This window comes from Tenrec ecaudatus, chromosome 13 (assembly GCF_050624435.1).
Source record: "Tenrec ecaudatus isolate mTenEca1 chromosome 13, mTenEca1.hap1, whole genome shotgun sequence".
In the NCBI taxonomy this organism is placed as follows: Eukaryota; Metazoa; Chordata; class Mammalia; order Afrosoricida; family Tenrecidae; genus Tenrec; species Tenrec ecaudatus.
The window spans coordinates 69,995,336-70,022,764 of NC_134542.1; the positions used below are offsets into that span (position 1 = coordinate 69,995,336).

At 42.3% G+C, this 27,429-nt stretch overlaps 1 protein-coding gene across 1 annotated transcript in view; it reads right to left on the bottom strand.

The window, feature by feature from the left end:
• CERS6 (ceramide synthase 6) overlaps nucleotides 1–27,429 on the bottom strand; it is a 351,849-nt gene that overhangs the window by 148,125 nt on the left and 176,295 nt on the right. Inside the window, exon 4 of the mRNA XM_075529473.1 lies at nucleotides 17,155–17,212. Within this exon, the coding sequence (XP_075385588.1) occupies nucleotides 17,155–17,212 (58 nt within the window). The remainder of the gene's footprint in view (nucleotides 1–17,154; nucleotides 17,213–27,429) is intronic.

A 27,429-nucleotide genomic window follows, 5' to 3' on the forward strand; every position in this document is an offset into this window, starting at 1 on the left:
TTGTTGGCTCATCTTCATTAGCTGAAGCTGCTTTCCATGTCCATATCATTCTCAATTCAAATTTCCCTGAGCACCCAAGAATGCCTATTTGGGCTTCGGTGACTTTAATTATTTATGAGAGCTGAAAGCCATTTCCTCCCTTAGAACAATAGGGCTTTGTAACTGCTGACCTTGTAGTTGGTAGTCTAAGGCATATCCGCCTCACAACCAGGGCTCCTTCTTCTATGACATCGTCATTCTCAATGTCATGCCCTTGGACCAGTGGTTTTCAACCTGTGGGTCTTGACCCCTTTGGGGATCGAATGACCCTTTCACAGGGGTCACCCGATTCATAGCAGTAGCAAAATTACAGTGATGAAGTAGCAACAAAAATAATTTTATGGTTGGGGGTCCCCACAACACGAGGAACTGTGTGAAAGGGTCACGGTATTAGGCAGGCTGAACACCACATCAACATCCTCCTCACCTGGTAGCGTGGTGGAAATAGAAATCCTCAGGCCTTCTTTAGATCTACAGAATCAGACGCTGAGGGCCGGCTGGCCGGCTGAGCAGTAACAGCCCCTTCGGGTTACTCTGAAGCCTGTGCAAGCTTCAGGACCACTGCTGTAACATTTCCTCTTTGAACTCGGTAATTAGCTGGATATCATGCATTTCTAAAGGGTGCAGTAAAAGAATGTCACTCCCTTGGAGCCCACGCTATCTTGGAGCCCACGCTATCTTGGAGCCCACGCTATCTTGGAGCCCACGCTATCTTGGAGCCCACGCTATCTTGGAGCCCACGCTATCTTGGAGCCCACGCTATCTTGGAGCCCACGCTATGAGAACGCAATCTAAAAAGCAGCAGGCACACACCAAATGGACTGCAGCAAACAGCAAAACCGTCTTCAAGAATAACAGCTCATCTAGAGTCCAGTTCTTCTGGGTTTCAACGTCTGCACCAGCAAAATCAAATGTGAATGCATTCGCTGGAATCAGCTACTAATAAAATATTTTATTCTGAGCAGGCGAAACCAATGTTAAATTAAAGGGACCACAACTTAGTGCTTTTTCTCACAAAGCCAATTTCTCCATTCTTCAAAAGGGCCCCTTTGGCACTCCTGGGCCTACTATCATGACACTGAATACATGAAATTGAAATCTTCAATGTTATATTCAGGGTGGTTTTTCTAAATTAAAGCTATGTCAGGATGGACTTATGAAAGAAAAAACAACAGCACTTTCAACAGAACACCTTACAAATGGCCATTCTGAGCAACTGCTACACAGAGTCCCCATGTAACACCTGTCGGAAAACAAAAACAAGCAAAAAGATTCTGATCAGAAAGGACTGCACGCATGTCACACCTTGATAAGATATGTTCACTAGAACCACAGGATTTGGGGGACTAACCCACCAGCTTCAAAGGTAAGCTGTAGAGATGTAATTCCTGTGCTCTCATTTAAGGGGCACTACAACTGACAATTACTCTTTCAAGCTCAAACCAAATGCACTGCTATTGAGTCGATTCTCACCTATCCGGTTGCTCTGACCATAAATTCTCTAGGACTACTTTTTACGGTGGTTATTGTCCATAATAGGACCACACTCCACGCTTATCAACACCTATGCACTGCATAGACATCAAGCAATGGCCACCATTCTCCGGGGCACAGAGCCGGCAAACAGAAAAGAAAGGTGGAAAATCATTCTCGCTCTTGGACCAAAAACAAAAACAAACCAAAAAACAGCCTTTGTGAATGGAGTCCACTGGAGCCAAATCCGATTGTATCCTAGAACCTTTAGTGACTTTGTTTTTACATCACATGTTTTTCACAATAGGAATGAAAGCAAGTTAATTAGCAAAAGGTGCATTTTATCGGTTTTCTTACAGCTTCATCTACGAGGCTAAGAAAAAAATTGACAGGGAATGCTGGGGCGTGGCGTCCCAACAGAAAAAAATTGACAGGGCTGGGCCAGGGCGTGGTGCCCCAACAGACTGGACTGGAAAACACTCCTAAAGGCCAACAAACAGTCCTTGAACTAACTACAAGCTTTTCTTTTTTGTTGTGTTTTGTTTTTTATCATGGGTTTGTTGTTGTTGTTTTGTTGTATATTGTTGCTGGCTTTGCTCTGTCTTGTTTTTGTGCATGTTATTATCTCCGCAGGTCTGTCTAAATAAGATAGGCTGGATGAACAATCTGGAGGAAAAAAACAATGGGACTGACAGTTCCGGGGGGGCATGGGAGAGGGGGAGGTGGGAGTAAAGGAAGTGGTGTTAACAAACCCAGGGACAAGGGAAGAACAAGTGATCCAAAATCAGTGGTGAGGAGGGTATGGGAGGCCTGGTAGGGCGTGATCAAGGATAATGTAACCAGGAGGAATTACTGAAACCCAGGTGGGGACTAAGCATGATAGTGGGATAGGAGGAAAGTCAAAGGAAATAGAGGAAAGAGGTGGGAGGCAAAGGGCATTTATAGAGGTCTAGATAAAGGCATGTACATATGTAAATATATTTATATGTGAGGATGGGGAAATAGATCTATGTGCATATATTTATAGGTTTAGCATTAAGGTAGCAGATGGACATTGGGCCTCCATTCCAGTACTCCCTCAATGCAAGAATACTTTCTTCTATTAAATTGGCATTCCATGATGCTCACCTTCCCGACAGAACCGCTGAAGACAAAGTGGGTGAATAAGGAAATGTGGTGAAGAAAGCTGATGGTGCCCGACTATCAAAAGATATAGCATCTGGGGTCTTAAAGGTTTGAAGGTAAACAAGTGGCCATCTAGCTCAGAAGCAACAAAGCCCACATGGGAGAAGCACACCAGCCTGTGTGATCATGAAGTGCCGAAGGGATCAGTTACCAGGCATCAAAAAACAAAAAAACATATAATTGTGTGCTCACTTCCCTGATACGATCGCTGAAGACAAATGGGTGTATAATCAAATGTGGCAAAGAAAGCTGATGGTGCCCGGCTATCAAAAGATATTGTGTCTGGGGTCTTAAAGGCTTGAAGGTAAACAAGCAGCCATCTAGCTCAGAAGCAACAAAGCCCACATGGAAGAAGCATGTCAACCGGTGCATTCACGAGGTGTTGAAGTGATCAGGTATCAGGCATCATCAGAACAAAAAAAATCTTATCATAGTGAATGAGAGGGGAGTGCAGAGTGGAGACCCAAAGCCTATTTGTAGGCCACTGGACATCCCTTACAGAAGGGTCTCGGGGAGGAGACAAGCCAGTTAGGGTGCGATGTAGCAACAATGAAACATATAACTTTCCTCTAGTTCCTAAATGCTCCCCCCCCACCATCTCGCCCCCCCCCCCCATGATCCCAATTCTACCTTGCAAGTCTGGCTAGACCAGAGGATGTACACTGGTACAGATAGGAACTGGAAACACAGGGAATCTAGGGCAGATGATCCCTTCAGGACCAGTGGGAGGGCAGAGGGAGGGGTGGGTTGGAAAGGTGGAGCCAATTACAAATAGTCTGTGGAAAAATAAAATCAAAAGACTGTGGAATATATATATATATATATATATATGTTTTAATTAAAACTCACTAAGTTATTTGTCCCATGAGCCAGATCCTCTGGAGCCATAACCTGGGCAGGAGCTGGCCAGGCGAGAATGCTCTATGTTCTGCACTGCATCGATCACTTACCCTACAGACCCTCAGCCCTTCCCAAGACACACAGACAAGACGGGTCTTTCCCTGCAGAGAGAGAGCACTGGTTCAATCAGCACAAGTAGAGCATCTCATTACCACGCCCAGAAGCTGATGTTTCCAAGCCAAGAACATCTGGTTTGTTTCAGTGTCGTTGTTGATGAAGGGACTGTTTTATGATGATGATCATTGTCTGTGAACACCATCAGCTCTCAGATGTTATTAAAACAAAACTTGAATAAGAAGAATGTTTTCCTTGTGGAATTCAGTAGATGGATTTTCTGTGAGTGTCAGCGAGGAACCAGATGATGATTCAGCAGATGAGTGTGCAGGTACAGACCTTGATGCGTGGATCAATATTTCATATCAAATTACTTCAGCCCTTCGCTAAGTTACTAGCTTTCCATTGCCCACAGGAACCAGAGGTGAAGGCCAATGCAGTCCAGTTCTCAGGCACTGTCCATAGCTAAGGGAACCTCCAGGTTTGGCTTTGTTACAGTGCATGAATGAGAACGCATGCTTTGTATTCTCAAGCACAGTTCTGAACTTTTGACAGGCATCAATCTGTGCCTTCAGGGGACTGTCTAAAATTGAACATTATATTCGAATGAGAGTTATGTTGCTAGTCTCTGAAATAGAAATTCATTTCTTTTCTTTTGCTATTGAATTTCTACAACATTGGCATTGTCTTAAGTCAGATGAAGGAGCCTACATGGCATGGTTAAGTGCTAAGATTCCTAAATAAAAAGCAAACTCACTGGCAACCAGTTGATTCCAATGCAGAGTGACTGACTCTATAACCCCAAATCCAGACTCGCTGCCATGGAGTCGACACCTCTAGGCAGAAGGAAACTGCTCCTTGGGGTTCCCAGACTTCTCCTAGGGAACACAAACTAAGAAATCCAGGGGAGGGTCCTATTTTACCACAGGCAGTGTCACTCTAAGTTGAAACTGGCAAGAGGGTCCTTAGCAACAACAGCTGGAAAGATACGATTCGTGGCTTAATAAAGCACCAAATCTACCAGCCATACATGTGCATAAATAACTACATCAGAGCAAGTGTCCCCCGGTAAGCCACCTGACACTTGTACTTGGGAAGCAACCCGCCAATGTCCCCCGCTCCCCTCCCCAAAGTCTGCACTGACACATCATGAGAAAAGTTGCCTAAGGGCAATGTCATTCTCACACTACAGAGTGGCAACAAAGGTGACAACCTGGACAAGAGGCTTCTCAATGCTCTTTAGAGAGAAAACTTTGCACTACAAAAGTCAAACCATAGTGCTTCATTACACATGAAGCGAGACGCTACAGTGGCTAGAGGCCGCAGCGGTGTTTTTATCATTAGATGTAACCTTAATTGATCCTAAGTAATGAGCCCTGGTAGCCTAATGGTCACATGTTGGGTTGCTAACCACAAGGTCAGGAGCCAGTGCGAGGGAGAAAGGAGGCTTTCGGGTCCTGTAACGGGTTGCAGTCCTGGCAACTCCCGGGACCAGTTCTGTATCAGTTCTATGAGTCAGAATTGACCCAAGGGTACCGAGCCAGTGTGAAGTAATGAACTGGTGTCACTGGTGCACAAGTTTGGGGCTGCTAACCCCAAGGTCAACATTTCAAACCCACCAGCCATACCTACAGAGAAAGATACGACGTCCTGCTCCCACGAAGCTTTACATACTCGCCTTCTTTGATTAGAAAACCCTACAGAGAAGCAGCTCTCAACCTGTGGGCCAAATGACCCTTCTACAGAGGTCGCCCGATTCCTAACAGCAGCAACATTACAGTTATTAAGTAGCAATGAAAATAAGTTTATGGTTGGGAGATCACCATACCATGAGCTGTATTAAAGGGTCTCAGCAGTAAGAAAGTTGAGAACCACTGATGCAGAGGGTCACTATCATCGAAATAAACTTCAAATGCAGGGGTCAGTATGAACAACTTGACCCAGAAGCATTTTCCCTGAACTGTACAAAATTATAAGCTATCCCAAGCAAATTCTTATTTAAACAGTATGCTAATAGTTGAATAGTCACCCTGAAAAGTAAAAAAATGTGATGTGACAATTAGGAAATAATTTCTGATAAAATTCCCCAAATGTGTGCCGTATCCAGCAAGCTATATATCCTGATAGCTGCCGGTGTCACTTCAATTCTGGAAATGGATAAATAAGGCAGTGATGGTGCTTAATCTGGGCCTTTGAATGTAAGGAGTAAATTTAACAGCAATTTTTACGTAAGTGCAGTTCCAGGAGCCTTTGCTGCTTCTCGTTAGCCGGCCTGCCTGATTAGACTAACTCCACAGTGTCAGCAATGAGGACTGCTTCCAAGTCCCTCAAGCTTTGCTTTTTCGGTTCATCTCTATGGATGGGGAGTTATACTATGCAACGCATGAGGAATGAATGTTAAAGCCTGGCCCATAATAAAGGGCTCTTTTCAGCTATATATTACTGTTATTGTTATGAGTGATTAAAATTTTCATCCTAGCTATACATTAAGTCTATACTGTTCGAAGGCGATATCCCAATCCCAAAAGGGGCTGGACTTTCATTGGGAGAGGAGTTTTCAAAAGTACTCTATGGATGAAGGACTGCAAGTTATTATCTAAGACAGGCCAGTCACATCTTACACTGAGTAGACAGGGGATTTGAACTGCTGGCCTCTGGGCTAAAAGCCAAGTACATAAGCACTGTGCTACCAGGACTCCCAGCATCACATAGGATACTACAGAAGTCTTTGGAAAGCCTCTGCCAGCATTATTTTGGTGGCGGCTGGGCAATAGAATGGTGTACAGAGAAACGAAGGAGCCCTGGTGACCGTGGTTAAATCGCTCAGCTGCTAACAGAGCAGTCAGTGGTTTGGACGGAGTCACTGCTGGAGAAAGCGGTGGCGGTCTGCCTCTACAGCGACGTACAGCCCTGGGGACCCTATCTGTCTGACAGGGTTGCTAAGAGTTGGAATAAGCTCAAGGGCAGTAAGTTTAGTTTTAGAAAGATAAACTTGAGAGGAAATTCAGGCACTAAGGCAGCAAGAGCCAGGTGTACATGGACGCCTGGATTTTCTGAACAAGTAGCTATCTTTCTTTGCCAAAGAATTCAACTCTCAATTTTTATTCATTTTCCTCTTTTAAATTCACAGCTACATGCTCTTCCATAGACATGTAATTATAAAATTATTCAGTCAATTATAATCTAATTCCTACATGAGGACCATTTTTTTTTCTAGAAAAGAATTAAAATTATTCTGAAAAAGTACTATCAAAGTTAACTTTTTACTTATCATATTTTATTTATATATATACAAGACTATCACAAATAAAATGCACAAAACAGTTCAGTACTTACTGTCAAGTAAACTTCTACCATATACTTTACCATGTTTAAGCAATTCCATTATTTGAAAATGTTTAAAATAATAATTTAAATAACTTATCCAAATATTAGACATTAATATTGGATATTTAGGTTCTGTTTTGTATATCCTATAGTATGTATGTGGAGGATACAAATGTGCCTGTGCAGATATATTTTTAAGTGCAATAAGTAACATGCATATACATCTTCCTTTGCTTCTATGTACTTCTTCCCTTGGGATGAATTCATAAGACATTGAATCCTGCACCCAAACACAAGGGAATTTCAAAAAGCTTGTGGGAAAATTCCATTATTTTATGCTTCCATTTTCCATGCCCTTTTGCAGCTCCTTGCGTATTAACTATCTTGTAGTTATTATTACCATGTTGCTTTCTAAACAGTTTATAACAGCAGAGCATCATTATCAGAATTCAAAAAGCTTCCTTGAATTATAGGCTATGAGTTAAAAGATGTTATAATGTAGTAGTCAACACTCCCAATTTCAGAATTGAAGCAATTCAATTCCAAAGAAATGAAATGATTTGTTTCAGGCCACAAAGCTGATTAATGGCAGAATTTAATCTGGGACGCTCTTTTTGGTCCCCCTATATAATCTCACCTTTTTCCTAACTGGCCTCAGAATGCTCACTTCAGAGATAAAACCAGCCACAAGCCAACACAGAAGGAAAGTCAACCAGGCCCATAAAAGGTGTGCATGCATGGAATCGGAGTGTATGAAAGAAAGCACAGATGGGTGGGGGTGGGGAAATAGGCAATAGGAAGCATTTTGAAGAAGAAATTCCCAAAGTCACCCCAGATCGCTCCTGTTCCAGCAGGCACGCTTTATCTACTGGCGCCGCAGCACGGTCACGGCCGGCACTATTGCCCAGGAGGAAGCAGAAAGCTCACACAGCTCGTCAAGGGAATCCAATAGGCTTAGAGAGTCACCGTTCCCACCGGAACGGTAATACTTACATTTTCCAGGCACATGGTGCTGTGGGTTAGGTTGCTAACCCCAAGGTGGGTGGTTCTAATCTACCTGCTACTCCACAGGAGAAAGAGGAGCTGTCTGTCCCCCAAAGATTTAGTCTCAGGTCACTATGGGTCAGAATCGCGGGGCTGGCAGTGATTCGTTATAACTGCTGATGTATTCCAGCACACGGGATGCGGAAGCACCATTTCCCATTTTACAGAACAAAAAAATGACAGAGCAAAGACCCCATTTAGCGTAACTGCAGAACCAAAATAGGAAACTCAATCTTGACTTCTAACGTAAGGTTTTCACATACTGAGACTTTTATTTTTTCTTAAATAAATCATTTTATTGGGGGCTCTTATGACAATTCATACATCAGTTGCATCAAGCACATTTGTACATATGTTGCCATCATCATTTTCAAAACATGTTCTTTCTACTTGAGTCATTGGTATCAGCTCCTCTTTCCCCCACCCCCCCACCCCCTACCGCCTTCCCACCATCATGAACCCTGGATAAATTAGAAGTTATTATTTTCAAATCTTACACCGTCCGCTGTCTACATTCACTCACATTTCTGTTGTCCGTCCCCTTTGGGGGAGGGGGAGTAATATGTCAATCATTGCGATCAGTTCCCCCTTTTTTCCCCTTCTCTCCCCATCTTCCCCCTTCCCTCATGGGATCACTACTCCCATTGTTGTTCCTGAGGGGGGTTATCTGTCCTGGATTCTATGTGTCTAGAGGGCTTATCTGTACCAGTGTGCATGCTCCGGTCTAGCCGGATTTGTAAGGTAGAACTGGGGTCAAAACTGTGAGGGGGGCAGGTGGGCAGCACTAAAGAGCTCGAGGAATGTGTGTTTTGTAGGTGCTGTACTGCACTCTGGCTGACTCGTCGCTTCCTTGTGACCCTTCAGTTATTTTTTTAATGAGTAAAGAGAACTTACTAATAAAAACCAACAAAATTATTAACTGAACTGTTTTTATAAAACTTGTTTTCTGGTTTTGTTTTGTTTTATAATTGTAAAGACCTCAAGATTAGCTTCTAGTTTCCACTAATGCATGTCAATTGCTTTTCAGGAATGATTTTCCTATTCTGAAATGATAAATTTTTTTATTGTCAAGCTTCAGAGTCCCTTCTAAAGGTAATAACGGTCTATATCATGTGTACTTTTACCAAAACTATATGGTAAAGCTGTTTTCTTGGGTAAAACTCTAAATGTCGAGGCTCCTTGATAAAATGATTTATTACAAGAAACAGCAGAGTCAAAACACGCACATCGCAATAATTGGGCACACACTCAATGGCTGGACAATTTTATTTTCACTATCCAAAGAAGCAAAGAGATGATACTCCTCTTTCCGTTTCAGACAGATTCTGGGTTAATCAATAAGCACGACAGCGGGGCACCACTTGTTTGCTGGCGGATTTTGCAAAGTACGTCATACAATTACTTCATCTAAGGCAATGTCTTCGTTCAGGGTTGGACCATCTGAAGGAATGGGCCAGGTGCTTAACCTAATGAGAAACGTTTTACACTGTGGCTTGCCACTCAACGATTAGTCATGACATCCACATCATAGGTAGCAACCTGCATGCTTTTAAAATGGAACATCTTAGCCGAACGCAACACATATGGCATGACTGGTGTTTTCCTGAAGATGCTCGCTCTCGAGCTCCAGAGCTGGGGCGTTGTCAACCATACGTCTGCTGTCCTGAGGAGCTGGCTTCAGGTGACACTTGAACCCTTAGAAGAACTGTATGGAGGCTGAAAGGTGGCAGGTGGAAAAGGGGGCTTGCTTCTTTCTTTTGGCTTCCTCGTCTTCCCATCACCCAGACAAACATCTTCACCCAGCAGGGACAGTTCTTTCCAAAAGTAGCGGTTGGCTGCAGTTTGTAGTTCTCCACATTCCCAGCATCTGCCTGTGGCAGTTACATAATCTCCTGTCAACTCGGGGGCATTACGAGGGAAGTCTGGCCTGTCAATCAGGTCACAGCCTGGCTGTGGCCTTTGCATGAGGATTCTGGGACTTCCGCTCTTCTCCCTGGAGGCAGGACATACACTCTCGTTGCGTCACACTCCTGTTGACGAGCCACATGGAGCCACGCGGATGGCAGCCCAAGCCCTGGAGATGTGTCTACGCCATTGGATTTAGAGGACTTTGCACCCACCGGCCTGTGCTCTTCCTGCATTTGGCATCACTGCATGTGCTGCGTGAATCCGAAGAGGAATTCGTGGGCTAATATCAGATTTATGGGCTAATATGGAACTTAAGGACTTGATCTGGACTGGGCTGGGATGTTTTATTGATGCATAGTTACTTCTTGATATAAAATTCTCTCTATATGGATTGTGATAAGAGTTGTATGAGCCCCAATAAAAAGATTTATAAAAAGAAAAATTCTCTCTAGTGTCAATGAATTCGTTTCTCTAGTCAACCTGGACCAGCACACTGCCTCCTGATCCTCTCTGAGATATGAGCTGGTCAGCATCCCCTCCTCAGAGGTAGCGTCCACCTCCATGAACCCTCCGTCAAGCTTCTGGATTCTGCCAATCCCAACCTTCTTTGTTCCCTTGCCATCAGTATAGCGGCCGCTTCCGATTACTACAAGCTCCCTGCACTTCTGTGCAACGTCCCAGCAACGAGTGCCTGTCCTTGGAGTGGACGTGCTTGGTGAGGACGTACAGAGCCTGCTAGCACCAGCACGGACATTCTATCAGTAAGCACACTGTTTAGTTTGACCGGCTTTTTTAATAGGTAGACTTTCTGGATGAAATAAGCAATTTACATTCTGGTGCAAGTCCCTTAACTCATTGCAGATTGGTGGCAAATAGACAGCAGATCAATTACTGTGATATGTGGGCTCAGTGATCCCTTCAGTTTTGACTAATGAGTCATTGTATTATCATGATTCTTAAAATAACGGAATGGTCTTATCTCTGAATGTTACTGTAACTGATACAGAGGCGAGGCATACCCTAGCTAAGTTTCAATGATGCGTATGAGAGGAGGAAGGCTGGTTCGTGGGTTGTGGATTGGGCTGCTAAGTGCAAGCTCAGCAATGTGAAAGCAAAGGCTGCTCCAAGGGAGAAAGGGGAAGATTTCTACTCGTAAAAATCTGCACACTCACAACGGATGCACGGCTGGATTGTGATTAAGAGTTATAGGGCCCCTCGTAAAATGATTTTTAAAATTTAGAGTCTCATAAAAAATAGGGTCACTGTGAGTCAGAATCGATTTGATGAGGGTAAGCTATGTACATAAGCAAAATGGGTTGTAATATAGAATGTTTTATGGTAAAAATTGAAATGTTAGTCTTACAGGTAAATTATAAGAAAAAATATTGAATTAAGGAAATATTTCTAATTTTTCTAAATTCCAATTGCATATGTATCTACATTGTTTTCATGTAAAACTCATGAAAATCATAAAGCATTTAAACACCACCCAAAACAGACTTTCATATACAAGTGAAAATGAAAGCCACGTGAAAGATTGCTTACCCTACCTTTTTAAAGGTTTGATCTTCTAGAACAGCGGTTCTCAACCTGTGGGTTACGACCCCTTTGGGGGTCAAACGACCCTTTCATAAGGGTCTCCTCAGTCACAGCAGTAGCAAAATTATATTTATGAAATAGCAACGAAAATAATTTTATATTTGGGGGGTCACCACAACATGAAGAACTGCATGAAAGGGTCCCAGCCTTAGGCAGGTTGAGGACTAGGGAAATGTGTTAATCAGCATGAGTATATTGTGTGCTAAAACAAACAGAACAGCTACAGCAATTATGGTTCTTTGATTACAAAGCAGTGTTTTTTTTCCTCTGGAAACATGGCTTATGGGCAAAAAGTCATTTGTGTCCCACAATCACAGGAGCACACTAGTAAGACAGTCTTATCTTTGAACTATTATATATTTCCTGCTCACCTAGCATTAACTTCAGCAGTTCACTAACAATCTGCATGGTCAATGGTCGGCAAGGTTGACTTCCATCTTTACAGTCAGTGCTAAACTTAAAAAGCACAGACAATATATTAAAACATGCACACCTTAACATAAGTGCATCACCTCACCTTCCCGACACAATCGCTGAAGACAAAGCGGGTGCATAAGCAAATGTGGTGAAGAAAGCTGATGGTGCCCGGCTATCAAAAGGTAGCATCTGGAGTCTTAAAGGCTTGAAGGTAAACATGCAGCCATCTAGCTGAGACAAAGCTCACATGGAAGCACACCAGCTTGTGTATCAAACATCATCAGAACCAATTATCATATCATTGTGAATGAGGGGGAGTGCAGAGTGGAGACCCAAAGCCCATCTGTAGGCAATTGGACATCCCCTTATAGAAGGGCTGTGAGGAAGAGATGAGCCACTCAGGGTGCAGTATAGCACTGATGAAACATACAACTCTCCTCTAGTTCCTAAATGCTTTCCCTCCCTCCCTCCCCCTGCCAACTATCATGATCCCAATTCTACCTTACAAATCTGACTGTGCCAGAGGATGTACACTGGTACATAGAGGAACTGGAAACACATGGAATCCAGGACGGATGATCCTTTCAGGGCCAGTGGTGAGAGTGGCGATATCAGGAGGATGGGGTGAAAAGGGGGAGCCGATTACAAGGATCTACATATGACCTCCTCCCTGGGGGACAGACAACAGAAAAGTGGGTGAAGGGAGATGTCGGACAGTATAAGATATGACAAAATAATAATTTATAAATTATCAAGGGTTCATGAGGGAGGGGAGAGCAGGGAGGGAAGGGGTAAATTGAGAAGCTGATGCCAGGGGCCTAAGTGGAGAGCATTGATTTGAGAATGATGAGGGCAATGAATGTACAAATGTGCTTTACACAATTGATGTATGTATGGATTGTGATAAGAGTTGTATGAGCTCCTAATAAAATTATTTTTTAAAAAAAGAAAATTATGATGGCAACATATGTACAAATGTGCTTGACAAAAATGTCTGTATTGTGGATTGTGATAAGAACTGTAAGATCCCCCAATAAAATGACTAATTAAAAAAACATAAGTGCATCACAATAAATGAAGCCCATTTCTTGTTTGTGATCATGCGACTACTGAAAACATTTTTCCTCATAGTGTATTTTCTTTTGTTGTAGTTACTCAGCACATATACAACAGATCATACTCCAATTCAATAATTTCTACACATATAACTCGGTGACACTGATTACATTCTTCTTCCAGGTGTACAGCCATTCTGGCCCTCCGTCCGTCCCCATGTTGTTCCTCCATCATTAACTTAAACTCACTTCCCTCTAAGGGTCCTATCTAATCTTTGACTTGTGGTCAACTTGATCCCATAGAGAAGATGGAAGACCCTAAGCCAGGAGCGTTGACATGGTGGCTGAAAACAACGGGCTCGAACATAACCGGGAATATGAGGATGGTGCAGAGTTTCATTCCTTTGTTCGTAGGATGGCTGGGAGCTGGAATCAACTCAAGACACCTAACAATTCAACAGCTAGATCTTAAAAGAGCACAATGCTCAAGGCAACTATGTGATGCTGGTTACACTAAACTACTGTCTGGTTTTAAAAGATCTGGAGGGGGATGATTTGGGCTAAGGTTTAAACATTATCGAAGATAGTCCGAGGGGTTTATCCAGACTGCGCAGCTCCAGAATACCTGAATGTCATGCGAATTTGACTGTTTGACATCCCCCTTCTTGAGCAGGTCTTTAGGATACAATGGAGTTTGTGAACAGGATCTTCATTGTACAATAGGGTAGAGCTTGAAGACATAATGCTGAGTAAAATAAATCTATCCAAAATGGATAAATATCGTATGACCTCATTTATGCAAGTGTAAAACCATACCCAACCCCCAAATTCACTGCCACCGAGTTGATTCTAAATCATACCAACCCTGTAGGACAGAGTAGAACTGCTCCTTACGAGAGTTCAAGACTGTAAATCATGATGGGAACAAACAGCCACATCTTTTTCCCAAGGAGCACCTAGTGCTTTGAATCACTGACCTGTGGACAGCAACCCAAACATAACCCACCATGCCAGCAGGGACCTTTATTAAAAAGACAAGCGCAGGCCAAGGCATAGAGACCACAGTTGATCAGTAGTTACCAGGAATGAGGAGGGTGAGGGGAGGCGGTACGGCTTGTGGAACACTGGGTTTGGGTTTCCAGTGGGGGGTAGAGTTGCATAGCTGATTAATGTAATCTCTGTTATGAAGCTGTATGCTTGTAAGAAGTTGAATTCGCAAACGTTTTGTGACATGTTTCCAGTGATGGCAAAGGGAGAGGAGTCGTATTTGGTAGTTCTAGCACAGACCCAAGCACCTCTCAGGAGTAGTTCCTTTGTCGGGGGGTTTGCAGTCAGAGCTTCATGGGCTATTCCAGTTAATCAGCCTAATGACAAGTTTGGTTCTATTTCCTTACCTCCTATTCACTGAGTAGTATATGGGTCTTAAAAGTTTGCAAGTGGCCGTCCAATAGGCAGCCAGGCTCTATTTGCCCGGAGCAACAGAGAAACAGAGAGAGTACGACATGCCATGTGTGGCTAAGTGCCTCCAGACACAACTACCTCCTTGGCAGGAGACCAGAAAACTGGGTGATACCCGGCTACCGCTATAGATAACACTGTGTTGCTGTGTCACATAAAAGAGCCCGCATACACATGCAGGAGCGTGTGTTTTTCTCCTTAACATGGAGTTTTTATGTGTTTATTTTATCAGACATTCATTTGTCACTCAATCTGGAGGACTTTAGAGGGAGAAATCGTTTTACAAAGGATCATTTTACAAGGAATAGATGTTATTAGTTGATCTGTGTCTCCCCAAAGATATGTTGATGCTCTAGTGCCCTTAAGAGTAACCTTACTTGGAAATATGTCTTCGAAGAGAGGCTACCAGTTCCGAAGAAGTCCTAATGGAGGAGCATGGCGCCTAACCCATGAGCCATGATCTTATTATAAAGGAGGAGAAAGACACAAAGTCTCTGAGGCTGTAAATCTTTTATTTCTTCAATTTTCCCCATTTATTATGATGTTATCTAACGTGGGGATATCTGTTTTCTCTACATTGATAGTGTGTCCTTCTGCTAGTACACATTTTCTTCACATACCATTCTTGCAACTTGCTGACTGTCATTTTGAATTTGAGAATACAATCCCTCCAATATTGCTCATCTTTTTCTTTCTTGTTTAATCATTTTCTTGGGGACTCGTACAACTCTTATCACAATCGATACATCCATCCATTGTGGCAAGCACTTTTGTACATTTGTTTCCCTCATCATTCTCAAAACATTTGCTTTCTGCTTGAGCCCTTGGTATTAACTCCTCATTTTTCCCCTCCCTCCTTGCTCCCCCTCCCTCATGAACCCTTAATAATTTATAAATTATTATTATTTTGTCATATCTTACACCGTCCGACATATCCCTTCACCCACCTCTTGCTGTCTGTCTCCTAGGGAGGAGGTTACATGTAGATCCTGGTAATCGGTTCCCCCTTTCTCCCTCACCTTCCCTCCACCCTCCCGGTATCGCCACCCTCAGCACTGGTCCTGAGGGTTCATCTGTCCTGGATCCCCTGTGTTTGCAGTTCAAGTGGGTGGATTTAATAAGCAGAAACTTCTGTCCTCACAGTTCAGGAGGTTTTAGTCCCCACTCGAGGGTAAGGCACTTGCTCTCTGTGTGTGCACTCTCGGAAGTTCCCTGGTTTTTCTTCACCTCTTCTGTGTCATCAAATTGCTGTCTTCTCATTGCCTCTTCATTCGCAGAAACAAAAAGAAGTTGCACAGAGCAAGGTCAGGTGAGTTAAGGTGTGTGGGGGCAAGAGAGGCATGCTGTTTTTTGCCAAAAACTGAGATGGCTGCATGAGCAGGTGCGTTGTCATGGTGGCAAAACCAGTGCCCCGTCTGCCACCAATCAGATCTTTTATTGCTACACTGTTACACAATCTTTCCAGAACCTCTAAACAGAAAGCTCGATTAACAGTCTGACCTGGTGACACACATTCCAAATGCACCACCAGTCAACATTTTCATCCATTCGGCAAGTTGATGGACATCAGCAGGAGATTCGTCATCAATGGACATTTCACCTGGTTTGAAATGAGAAAACCACTCGCATGCTTGAGTCTTCCCACAGCGCTGTCCTTGTGAGCTCTGTTCAACATCACGACCGTTTCTGCAGCGTTTTTCCTGAGCAGGAAACAAAATTTCACAGCCGCACGCTGTTCTCTTAAACGGGGCATCACAAAAAAGGAGATCTAGGCAAAACTACTTTTCCGAAAAACTTCAATGTGACCAGAGAGAACCTTCCCAGGCAATGCCACTGGGTGCACTCATTCAGAGCGAGTTGCTAGATGCTTGTGTAGTGGGGGAAAATGTGAACTACAAAAGATCCAGGACCATTCCAGTTTTGTTGGGGTACCCCTTCATAGTTCTAAGAATTAAAGACAACATCTACCACACTTTGCAGGTTTACACAACAAAATAATTCCTTATCTGCTGCCACATCATTATTCTTGTTGCCATGTGCATGACCATGAGAATCTAATTCTTTATCAGTCTCGAATCTGAGCAGTCTAAATTTTTTCAAATAGAACTAAGCAAGGAGATACTCAGGGGAAATGCAAGGACAGCCACCAAGAGTTACTCTCATGGATAAACTTGTCTGAGTACATATAGAATATAGCAAAGCTACAGCAGGAGAAATGTAATCTATAAAATACATTGAGCTTCTTACCAGCAGTTGGTAGTTGTTCTCTTAATAACTATGCACGATGCTAACATAGTGTTCTGACCAGCAAACAGTGCAGTCGTGACACAGACTCCAGCCACTGATTTGGCAAGTTGTGTCATGTGAAAACTTGGGTTAAGTTCATATAAAGCTCCAGTTGGTGGTTATCATAAGGCTACTGATGCCCACACGTAATAAATAACCAACTAGATGGGACAAGGGCCTTAGTAACATCTTTCACATAACAAAACTGTCTTTCATTTATGCCTATAAATGATCCAGTACAAAGAATAAACTGTAAATATTTTTGCAAATCAAATAAAAATTCACACATCATTCTTGCGAGGACACTCACAGCTGTTAGGAATATTGCAATTGTCACCCTCCTGGAGAATGGAACTCGGGTTGACAGCTAGGTGAGAATTATTATATAAAGTGACTTGGCAGATCCTACCTTCTTCAGGAACCGGACTCCATAGGTAAATAGATAAAGGCAAAATGAAAATCTCCACCTGCAGAAAGTTAAAAATAAAATTCTATGACATTTGGTTTCTATATTCCACATTTCATAAAACACGGGAGAGAAAAAAGTCCACTAAGTCTGCGCTCCCTTCCTTCACAATAGGAGTTACAGTTAATGAGCAATTTCAGTATTAGCTGAACATAGACACCCACATGCGTCGCTATATAAAAATGAAATATTGTGGGACGGAGCTTAAGCATTGCTGATTACAGTCATAGCCTAGCTTTTCTTCCTCCCAGTTCATGTCTTTTCCCTTTTTCTCCTCTCTCTCCCCCTGTTCATCTCCCATCAGGGGCACAATAAATACACAGCCGAGTTTTTGAGTTCTTCACCTGACCCAGATATTAAGTTAATAAGTTTACTTAAGAGCAGTTTACGTTTGTTATAAAAATACATCTGATGTTAAGAAGCCCTGACCTCATTAAAGAAGAGTAGTATTTTTCTTGCTCATTTAAAACATGTCCATGAACATCTCTGCAGATATTGTTAATGGACAGGATACAGACTCTCATCTTCCATCTGCTGTACCATTCTAAGTGACAGCCGTAAACTCTTCCACACGGTGGGCCTGACGATTATTATGCTTTCATTATTATGATTACTTTTATAAATAAAATTTTATTCGACCTACAGCTGGCATTTATTTGAAGGAGGAGGGGTCGAATAGGGTATGGAAGTACAAGGTCAAAAATAATGTTTTTAAATGGTTGATATTCTGTTCATTACAGGAGAGAGCTTTTAAATGAGCAATTTATAGGTTCACCTTCTATATTTAAAGTTATTTTTACAATATAAGGTTTTTAACCAAAAATAAATAAATAAATAGACCTCTTTCCCTATTACTCAATTCCTAATTTTATTTCTTATACTTTCTGTGTGCTCTTTTAAAAGTTCACTAGATTTCAATGACTGGTATTCACCAGGCTCCTTTAAGGGCAGTACTGTGAGTGAACAGTGGTAAAGGATCACAAAAGAGAAAGTGGCTAGTCAACTTGAGTCCACCTAGCGGCAAAGTGTCTACATATTCCTAACAAATTTCAAATAAGGTACCAAGAGAAAGTGATTTCTGGAGACGATTTGAGTTACACGTCACATTTTGGGGGAGGAAACAACAGATCCTTTCAGGCAGGACAAAAAAATTCAATAAAAAACACCCCAATGACCCAGAGCCGCAAATGCATAAGACCAACAGCACACACACGTACCTATCATTTCTAGGTCGGCTGGCCCTGCACATTTCTGGAATTCTATTCTGAACTAATACTTCCAGAAAAGATTTGAAATTTAGGGTTGAAAATTATGAACTGCTAGGACTTGCATTCTAAAAAGAACAACAAAAATCGATGCAATATCCTGGTCTGGTAGGAATGCCTGCCTTTGTGAATGACTGTCACTGAAAGTTTTGTCCTATCACCAACCCCCTGTTGTCTGTGTAGACAACACCCAGTCACTTAAGAGTGAGCTGTAAAAGTCAAGGATCCACGCACTGCACTCTGAGGCAGACCTACCTTACAGATTTTCCTTTTCTACCACCTTGGCTACATTAGCAACACTAGCCATTCCTGGAGCCCTGGTAACAGTGGTTACACATTGGGCTGTGATCCACAGCGGCCAAGACTTTGACACCACCAGCCAGTCTGTGGGAGAAAGAGGAGGCTTTCCATTCCCATAAAGGGACAGTCTCGGAAACCCACAGGGGCAGTTCTACCCTGTCCTATAGGGCCACTAGCAGTGGGAGTCAACTCAATGGCAGTGAGTCATCAGTAGAAAATACTTTATGTCCCAGGGGGATGATTCATAATGTTCTCGCTCACAAAATGACAATGATGTCTCTAAAGTGAACTGGGGACATATATGAGCCATAGATTCATGAATTAATTTGGGGTCACATTTAATTGTAGCCCCTATCTAGGAACAATCAGTTCTTGTGACATGGCCCTACTTGATCGTCGCCATCATAAAGAGATCAGGGAAGATGTGGGTGCGACAGCAAAGTGTGGTGAAGAAACCAGATGGTGCCTGGCTCTCAGCAAGCTGAGACTTAAAGGCCTGTCTTCAAACAAGCAGCCATCTAAATGAGGCACCAACTAAATCCACATGGAAAAAGAATCACACCAGCCTGGGCGATCGAAGGATTATAAATAACAAAAATCCAAATCTAAAGGGGGGAATGACTCAGAGATTAAATTCTGAACCCTGGGTTTGCAAAAGCCTATGGATGACAGTGGAAGCCCAGAAGGCATTGCAGGGTTCCCACACGGGTTCCGTCTCCTGTGACTTCCCCCTGACCATAGTCGCAGGCGGTAAAGAGCCTTGGTATCAGACAGGAGCACTTTAAAGCTGACTATGACACATGTAGGTAGTTAAATTGTAACAATGTATTTTATGTCCCTTTGACCCATTTTAACATTCCAGTTTATAGTATTTTCTGCTTTCTTTTCATTGGAGGTTTTTCTATGTGTTTTGTCTTGTTGGGTTTTGTTTGTTCACTTCTTCTTTTTGTTTGGTTTGGTTTTCTGTATATGAAATCCAGGGTTGGTGTAGCTAGAGAGCTCGTTGGTGGATTGAGAAATGCCCAGGGGTATGGCAGGGGAGGATGGGGGTGGGGAAAAGTGTTAACAATGAGTAGAAGCAGAAAAGGTTCTGATATTGATTGTGGTGATGGTTGTACAACTCTTCTTAAAATGACTGAACAATCAAAAAATGTGACATATAAAGTATATGCCAACAGAACTATTCTTAAATGGATGCAAGCAGTAATGATTGAACAAAAGATGCTACACAAGACCGAGAAGCAAAGAATATCAAACCCTATGTAGAAACCTCTTGTATGTAAAGTCAGATGATTCCCTAGTATCAAAGTCAAGGGCTTGAATTTAATCATACCTCTATGATCAGCTTTCTTTTGGCGGGCTGGTGCTTGAGCGGACCTCTGTGTCTGGATAGAGAGACTCTAGACCAGGAAGTAAGACAGGCTGTCCCAGTAGACAATGGGCTCAGTCACCCAGGACTCCTCAGGAACTGTTTGAACCAAGGGACTCAGGTGTTGCTTTGTACTGGGCCCTGCAAATTCTGCAGATGGTTCGACATGGATTGAACCATGTTCAATGGTTACATGGATTCTGGTTACAACATGGATTCTCTTAGCATTTGGACAAAATCTATTAATTTTCCTCGACCTCAGTGTCCTCTCAATAATGGGAGGAGTGGGTTTTTATTTCACCACCTATCTATAAAGCTGTCCTACTGTGACTTGGGTGCTGCCCTAAGGCTAGAGGCTGGCCCAACAGTATTTAGATGTGAGCAGGGCCATTGATAGTGGACAGGTTTCATGGAGCTTCCAGAAGAAGAGAAGTCTTAACAAAGACCTGATGAGCTACTTTTGAAAATGGGCAATGAAAGCTATGTGGTTCACAAAGATTACTGTCCTGTAGGATGCTGGATGATAAGCCTGCCTCCCGGTTCCCCATCGCTCCTCTTTCCTCCACCCCTACTCAGGCTGGGAGGCAATCCACAACAGCTGCCACCTTGAATTCAAGCCCACCAGATCTCAAAGATGGCTCACTTGTGAGATCATTTTCTTCTGTTGCACGTGAGGTAGCCATGAGCAGGAGCAAACTTGAGGGCAACCAACAACATGCTTATATGATACTTAGGGGCCCAAACGCTGAGGGCGTAAGTAATCTCCACTTTACCATGGTCCCCACAACACCCTATTGGATTACACTAGTTTATGTCATGCATTTGCATTACTTTTCTGGGTTCTGCACGGAGCTGCATTTGTAGCGACTAGATTATATGGCTGACAACAGCTGTTTCAGCTCTAGAAATCTTTTGCAAGGAGGCAGCGATAAGATAGTTTTTCTCAATAATAAACGTTTTTATAGAAGTTGCTGGAATTCCTGCCATCACTATGGATTTATAATTTATTTCATTGCTAAAGTGACCTAGTTTTCATAAGACATGGTTCTATTACAGAAACACCAAGGGTGTCATCATTTGAATAACTCATGATGCATATTTATAAGGCAGAGTTTATTTCCACAAATATCTACAAAAGTAATATTCTCAAGCATTTTTGCAATAAGCAAAAATAATCATTTCTTTTTCTCCTGTGTGTGTGTGTGCCTGGAGTTTTATGTAAGTTACAGTTTTAAATTGTGTCTAGCTGTTGTTGTTTTTTAATCTGTGTATCTCTCATTCCCACTTTCTGCCATCTTATATAAATAATCTGTGCCAGTCAGAAAAGTAGACAACTCTTTGTCATGAAAAAGTATTTGTAACACAGCAGGAGACCTCACTGCTCCATCATATAATAGGTATGGCTTTCAACAGGCAAATGGAGGAAGAAATTGCAGAAAATTAGGGTTAGGGACAAAATGGTTATGCAACGGTTGCATTCCGAGAGCTGGAGTTTTTCTACACAACATCAGTAGGAAAGTAGAAAACGAGGCATGGAAGTCAGCTGACTTACACGAAACTCGTCTAGTAATTGGACATGGGCCAACGTCTCCAAATATCAAACAGTCGCCAGGTCAGCAATCTAGAAGGGAACGTTCATTAGCAAACAAGAGGGTACAGCGAAGGTGTCAAGGGCAATCCACAGACCGCTCTACAAACACGTCTAGATGGACCATTTCCATATTCAGGTATAAGACTAACAAGGAAATGCCCCAAAAAAAGGTGTCTACTAAAAAGCATTGCATAAACATGGGGGACGAAAAAACATCCTGAAAAGTCCAAAGAAGAACTAAAACTACAAACGCACAAACAGACGACAAACTAAATGAGTAGATTCTCCGAAACACTAGACCCTTACAAATACAAAAATATTTCACCAAAGACAAAAAAGAACCTACAGATTGGGGGAAAACATTTTGGCAAAGACTTGTCAGATAAGGAATTAATCTGTAAAATTTATAAAGAACATTAATTCCACAACATTAATTCCACAACAACAAAATGGAAAGGTGGAGAGGAAAGATAATGAAATTTTTCTCTGAGTTTAATTAACCTTTAGCGCAAAATTACTCAGACCCATTTCAACCCACCAGGATATAAATAAAAATTAAGAACTCAAGAAGTGTGATATTTTAGAATAAATGTACTCTGGCTAGCTTTCGAACGGCATAAACAATTTATCTAAATTTACTTGTCAAATGAAATGTTACTGTTCCTAAGGAATCATTTAATATAAAATATATTCACAATAAAAACCAAGGACGGATCCTGAGATTACATCAGTGAAAAGAGTGAGGGGAAAGCAAAATCATCAAATTCATTCTCACATGGGACCTTAGAGCAGTAGCTTTGACGAAGGCAGAGATACAGGATAAGCATGTTTTATTCAATCGGGGTTCGGGATGCATGGTTTTACCTCTGAAGGACCATTGGAATGGTGGACTTGAACTTCCCACCTTGCAGTTAGCAATCTGTTTACACCACCCAGGGATTCTAGCATCAACTCCAAATCCCTTCCTTAACTTCTGCAGAGTCAGCAAGTGCTTTTGCCTAGAACAGTCAGCATGTTCCACTATGTTTGTTTAAGAAACACCACCTTTTTACAGCCACCCTGAAATCAGAATAGAAAGCCAGAACAACGTGCCACCCACTGAATCAGGTTCATGGTCCTGATACAACCTGCATGAGCAGGCTCTTTGTTAAAACCAGCGTTAATCAAATGTGCCATAAAAGCAGGGAATCTGGACATTAAGTTCTCGCGTTTTGTTGCCAGGTGTCACCCAGATGGCACAAGACTCTAAAAAATAGAAGGGACACCGCCAGGGAAAGATGGCGAGATCAGTACCCTCCGTTTCACTTCATACGCTTATTCTAAGGAGAGAGGGCAGGAATGCAGAGTGACCGTTTCTTTCAAACACAGCGTCTGCTCTCTCTGTCACAGAGGCCTGGTGGTGCTGTGGGGTAGGCCCACACTGGGCTGCTAACTGAAGGCCGGTGGTTTAAACCCACCAGCCAGGCACTGGGGGAAAGATGAGGCTGTCTACTCCCATAACGATTTGCCGTCTTGGAAATCCTGGTACAGGATCGCCACAGTGGCAGTGGCTTTGGCTTTGGGGTTTCTCTATGCCAGAGCTGTTCTGAGAGTGTTACAAATAGCCGATCAGTTAATAGAACTATGTTACACAACAAGCTCTGAGTAAGTACGCCCATCGCCATCCTAGTTTCCCATGTGAGGAAGCAAGCACCAGGTGGTTAGTTACACAGCTGCCGTGAGGAGAGCCAAGACTGGAAGCCAGCAGTGTGGTTCCAGCATCTACACTCTGAATGACTAGGCTGAGCTACATCTTCCTGATTTTGTATCCATGAAAATTGAAGATCAAATATTCAACTAAAATGGAGCCGCTGACCTAGTAGGCATAGAACGGATGCTTGGGAACCTGGGGAGAGTGGAGGGTAGAGGGTGGGCACTGGCATTTCATTTCAATGCCAGAGAAGCTAAAGTACTATTGAGCTGGTCACGAGATGTCAACAGTAATTACCCAGAGTCCCCTTCTCTGTCCCAATCATTCCTCTCTCTAAATGTTAAAATATTTGCTTTGCCCTTCAGAATTTGTATCAAATGCTAGTAGTTCTAAGAAGCAACTTTTGTATCACAATACCGATAACTGTACTTATCTGGTTTAAAAATTTTACTTTTATCACTGAGGACAAATGGTGGCATAAGTAAGTGTGGTGAAGAAAGCTGATGTTGCCTGACTACCAAAAAATATAGCATCTGGGGTCTTAAAGGCTTGAGGGTAAACAAGCGGCCATCTAGCACAGAAGCATCAAAGTCCATTTGGAAGAAGCACACCAGCCTGTATGATCACAAGGTGTTGAGGGATTAGGTATCAAGCATCAAATAACAAAAATCACATCATAGTGAATGAGGGGGAGTGCAGAGTCGGGACCCAAAGGCCATTTGGGGAAGAGACAAGCCTGTCAGGGACCAGTGTAGCAACAATGAAACATACAACTTTCCTCTAGTTCTTAAATGCTTCCTCCCCCCAACTATCATGATCTCAATTCTACCTTACAAATCCAGCTGAACCGGAGGATGTACACTGGCACAGATGGAAACTTGAAACACAGGGAATCCAGGACAGATGAACCCTTTGGGTCCAGTGGTGAGAGTGGCGATACCGGGAGAGTGGAGGGGAGGTGGGGTAGAAAGGGGGAACCGATCACAAGGACCTGCATATAGCCTCCTCCCTGGAGGTCGGTCAACAGAAAAGTGGGTGAAGGGAGACGTTGGACAGTGTAAGATATGACAAAATAATAATGACTTGTAAATTATCAAGGGTTCATGAGGGAGGGGGGAAAGGGAAGGGGGAAAATGAGGAGCTGATGCCAAGGACTCAAGTGGAAAGCAGATGTTGTGAGAATGATGATGGCAACAAATGTGCAAATGTGCACGACACAATAGATGTATGTATGGATTGTGAGAAGCGTTGTACGAGCCCCCAATAAAATGATTTAAAAAACCAAAACATGGGATAGCCAAGTAAAAGTACATGCAAGAAGAATTTAATAATTCAATTAATGTAAATATTTCTAAAATACTAATTCAAGGAAAGAAGTAGAAGAAAAAACTAAATTCAATAAATAAAAAACTACTAGTAAAAAATAAAATTTTATTTTAAGTAAGATAGTACTTTATCAACTATTTCTATGAAGTAGACATATAAGAATAAGAAAGGAAATAAATAAAAAAGGTTTAAAGTGATCTAAAAGAAATGATCAACAGAGTAAACTTTTGGATCCAAAAATAGTCACCTTGGGAACAGTCTAAGTATAAAAACATACTGTTATAGGGTAAAAGGCTGGATCATATTGTAAGGGCACAAATATTAGAATGTGGACCTTTTGATTCTGACATTAAATTTATTAATTTTGAGGTGTTTCTCATTTTAGTTCATCTATATCATCAAACCTAAAATCATGATTACAAAAGTATTTTAAAGCCAGGTTAGTTTGTTTCTTATCAAACACAGTTAAGGACATATCTGTAGTCTTATACTTTTTCTTTTGTAAAATTAAACATTCAATATAAAACATTAGAAATGAAGCGAGACTACACAACCAGAAAAAATGAGCAGAATACAACTTGACACACATTAGTATAAATTTTCATATATTGATACTTAAAAGTACAGGTCTATTATTTTATTGCTAAACAGAAAGTAGATTAGATGCCCATTTCCTACTTAAAAGTCACAGTTCATGATTTTCATAGACAGGCACATAGCTACAACAACGTATCAATAAACTGTACTCATAAGTGGTCCCTTCTGTAGTCAAATAAAGCTAGACTTATAAGGACCTGTGCCACTCATGATATATTTATTTCCTCAATGACTTGACTACAGTAACTGTAGTTTCAAGCTGGATGACAATGGTCATCTTTGTGAAAACGTCTAATTCTCAATTAAATTTCAATTAAATATTCTTTTCCATAGTCATGTATTTTCTATAACGATGCGAGCTAACATTTCTTGAGCACTTACTTTCTCTCTCGGACCATTGCAAGGGTCATGTTTTAGCTCATTCACACCTTAAGACAAGCGTTCCCATTTTATAGAGAAACAATTTAAGTAATTTGCCTAAAAAGAGATTTCTTCTCTTCTCATTGCCATTAAATAGATTCTACCTCATAGCGACCCTATAAGGCTGAGCAAATCTTCCCCCGTGGGCTTCCAACACCAATCTTCATGGAGCAGAAAGACTCATCTTTCTCCCAAGGAGCAGCTAGTGGTTTTGAACTGCTGACTTTGTGGTTAACAGCCCAACACATAGCCTACTACACCATGGTGACGTTGGGACCCAAATCCAGGCAATCTGACAGCAGATACTTCAGTTCTCAAAGCTAAGTTTTAAAACACTAATGAAAGATGTTTTGTTGGGAATAACATCACGTCACTGCTCTTTCTCCATCTCTCCACACGTTTCAGGAGACTTGTAGTGACCGCTGCCGCTTCCTTCTCTATTCTGAGGCAAACCTCAACCAAACACATCGGGTTCCAACTCACAACACCCCAAGAGGGCAGAACAGAACAGCCGCGCAGAGATTTGAACTGCAAACCTTTCCGTTAGCAGCCTAGCACTTTGGCCACTCGGCCACCAATCTGCCTGTTTCCACTTCTCCCACGAGGGAAAGCGCACACTCAAAAGGGGAACGTCATAGCTAGACACCCACGCGGAGTTGGTGCCATGAATGTGCACTGTCTACCCAATTAGGAAAGTAGCTTGCTGAAGACAAGGATTCGGCTGGTGGGTGTTTGAGGGGGTAACCAGCACATTTGTTGCACACATAAACCAGCTATCCAGCCCCTGCTTTCTTTACTTCCACAAAGTAAATATTGTTCCTAACCGCTTGCTGGAGCGCCGTGGAAATCCCTCCCGCTGTTCGGTTCCCAGAGGAGGACACGGAGGTCCGGATACTTGTGAAGCTTCCCTCCATCCACGGGTGACTTGGTGAAAGAAAATGAGTCTCTGTCATTTTTCCTAGCACTCTCCGTCTACCTTTGCCGTGTGACCTTGCAGTCAAGGCTGGAAATGGACAACGGTATCATAAGATTCAGGAAACATGCAGCAGATGGCTGACACACTGCCTGCTCCCCAAGGAAGCAGAAACATGCTCATTATTATATAAATTAAGTCAACATCTTTTTTTTCTAAAGAAAGAAATCACTCGTTTCAGATTTTTGTCTACTTGGTTGGCTGGATCGCAGAATCGAGTATGGGGAGTGTTTCTGCATCTGCATTTATTAACAAAGCCCTTGGATCCCTTCAAGCCTTGTTAAAGACATACATATTTCTTTCTCATTCCATAGGCCTTCAGCCAAGCTGGTTCCCTCTAAAGATCAGTTTTCTTTCTACTTAGGACACATTATTTTAAAGCGAGGGATGGACATGAATTCTTAGTTAATTGATTGGTTTCATTTGAGAGCGTTTATTTAAAGATATAATGCGATTTCTAGGCCAAAGTTCTCTTTTTTCAAACCATCACTGGGGCATTAACTTTACTGCTGAGTATGACAGAGCTGGCTCATTGGAGAAAGTAAATTGACTCTAACATATATCTTAGAAAATAAAATACAGGTGAGATTAAAGGTGCTTTTCAGCAAAATCTGATACATCATCTGAATGCTTGGATCACTTTCAAACTCAGCCGAGGAGCTGAGGAAATACTGTATAGCCAGGGGA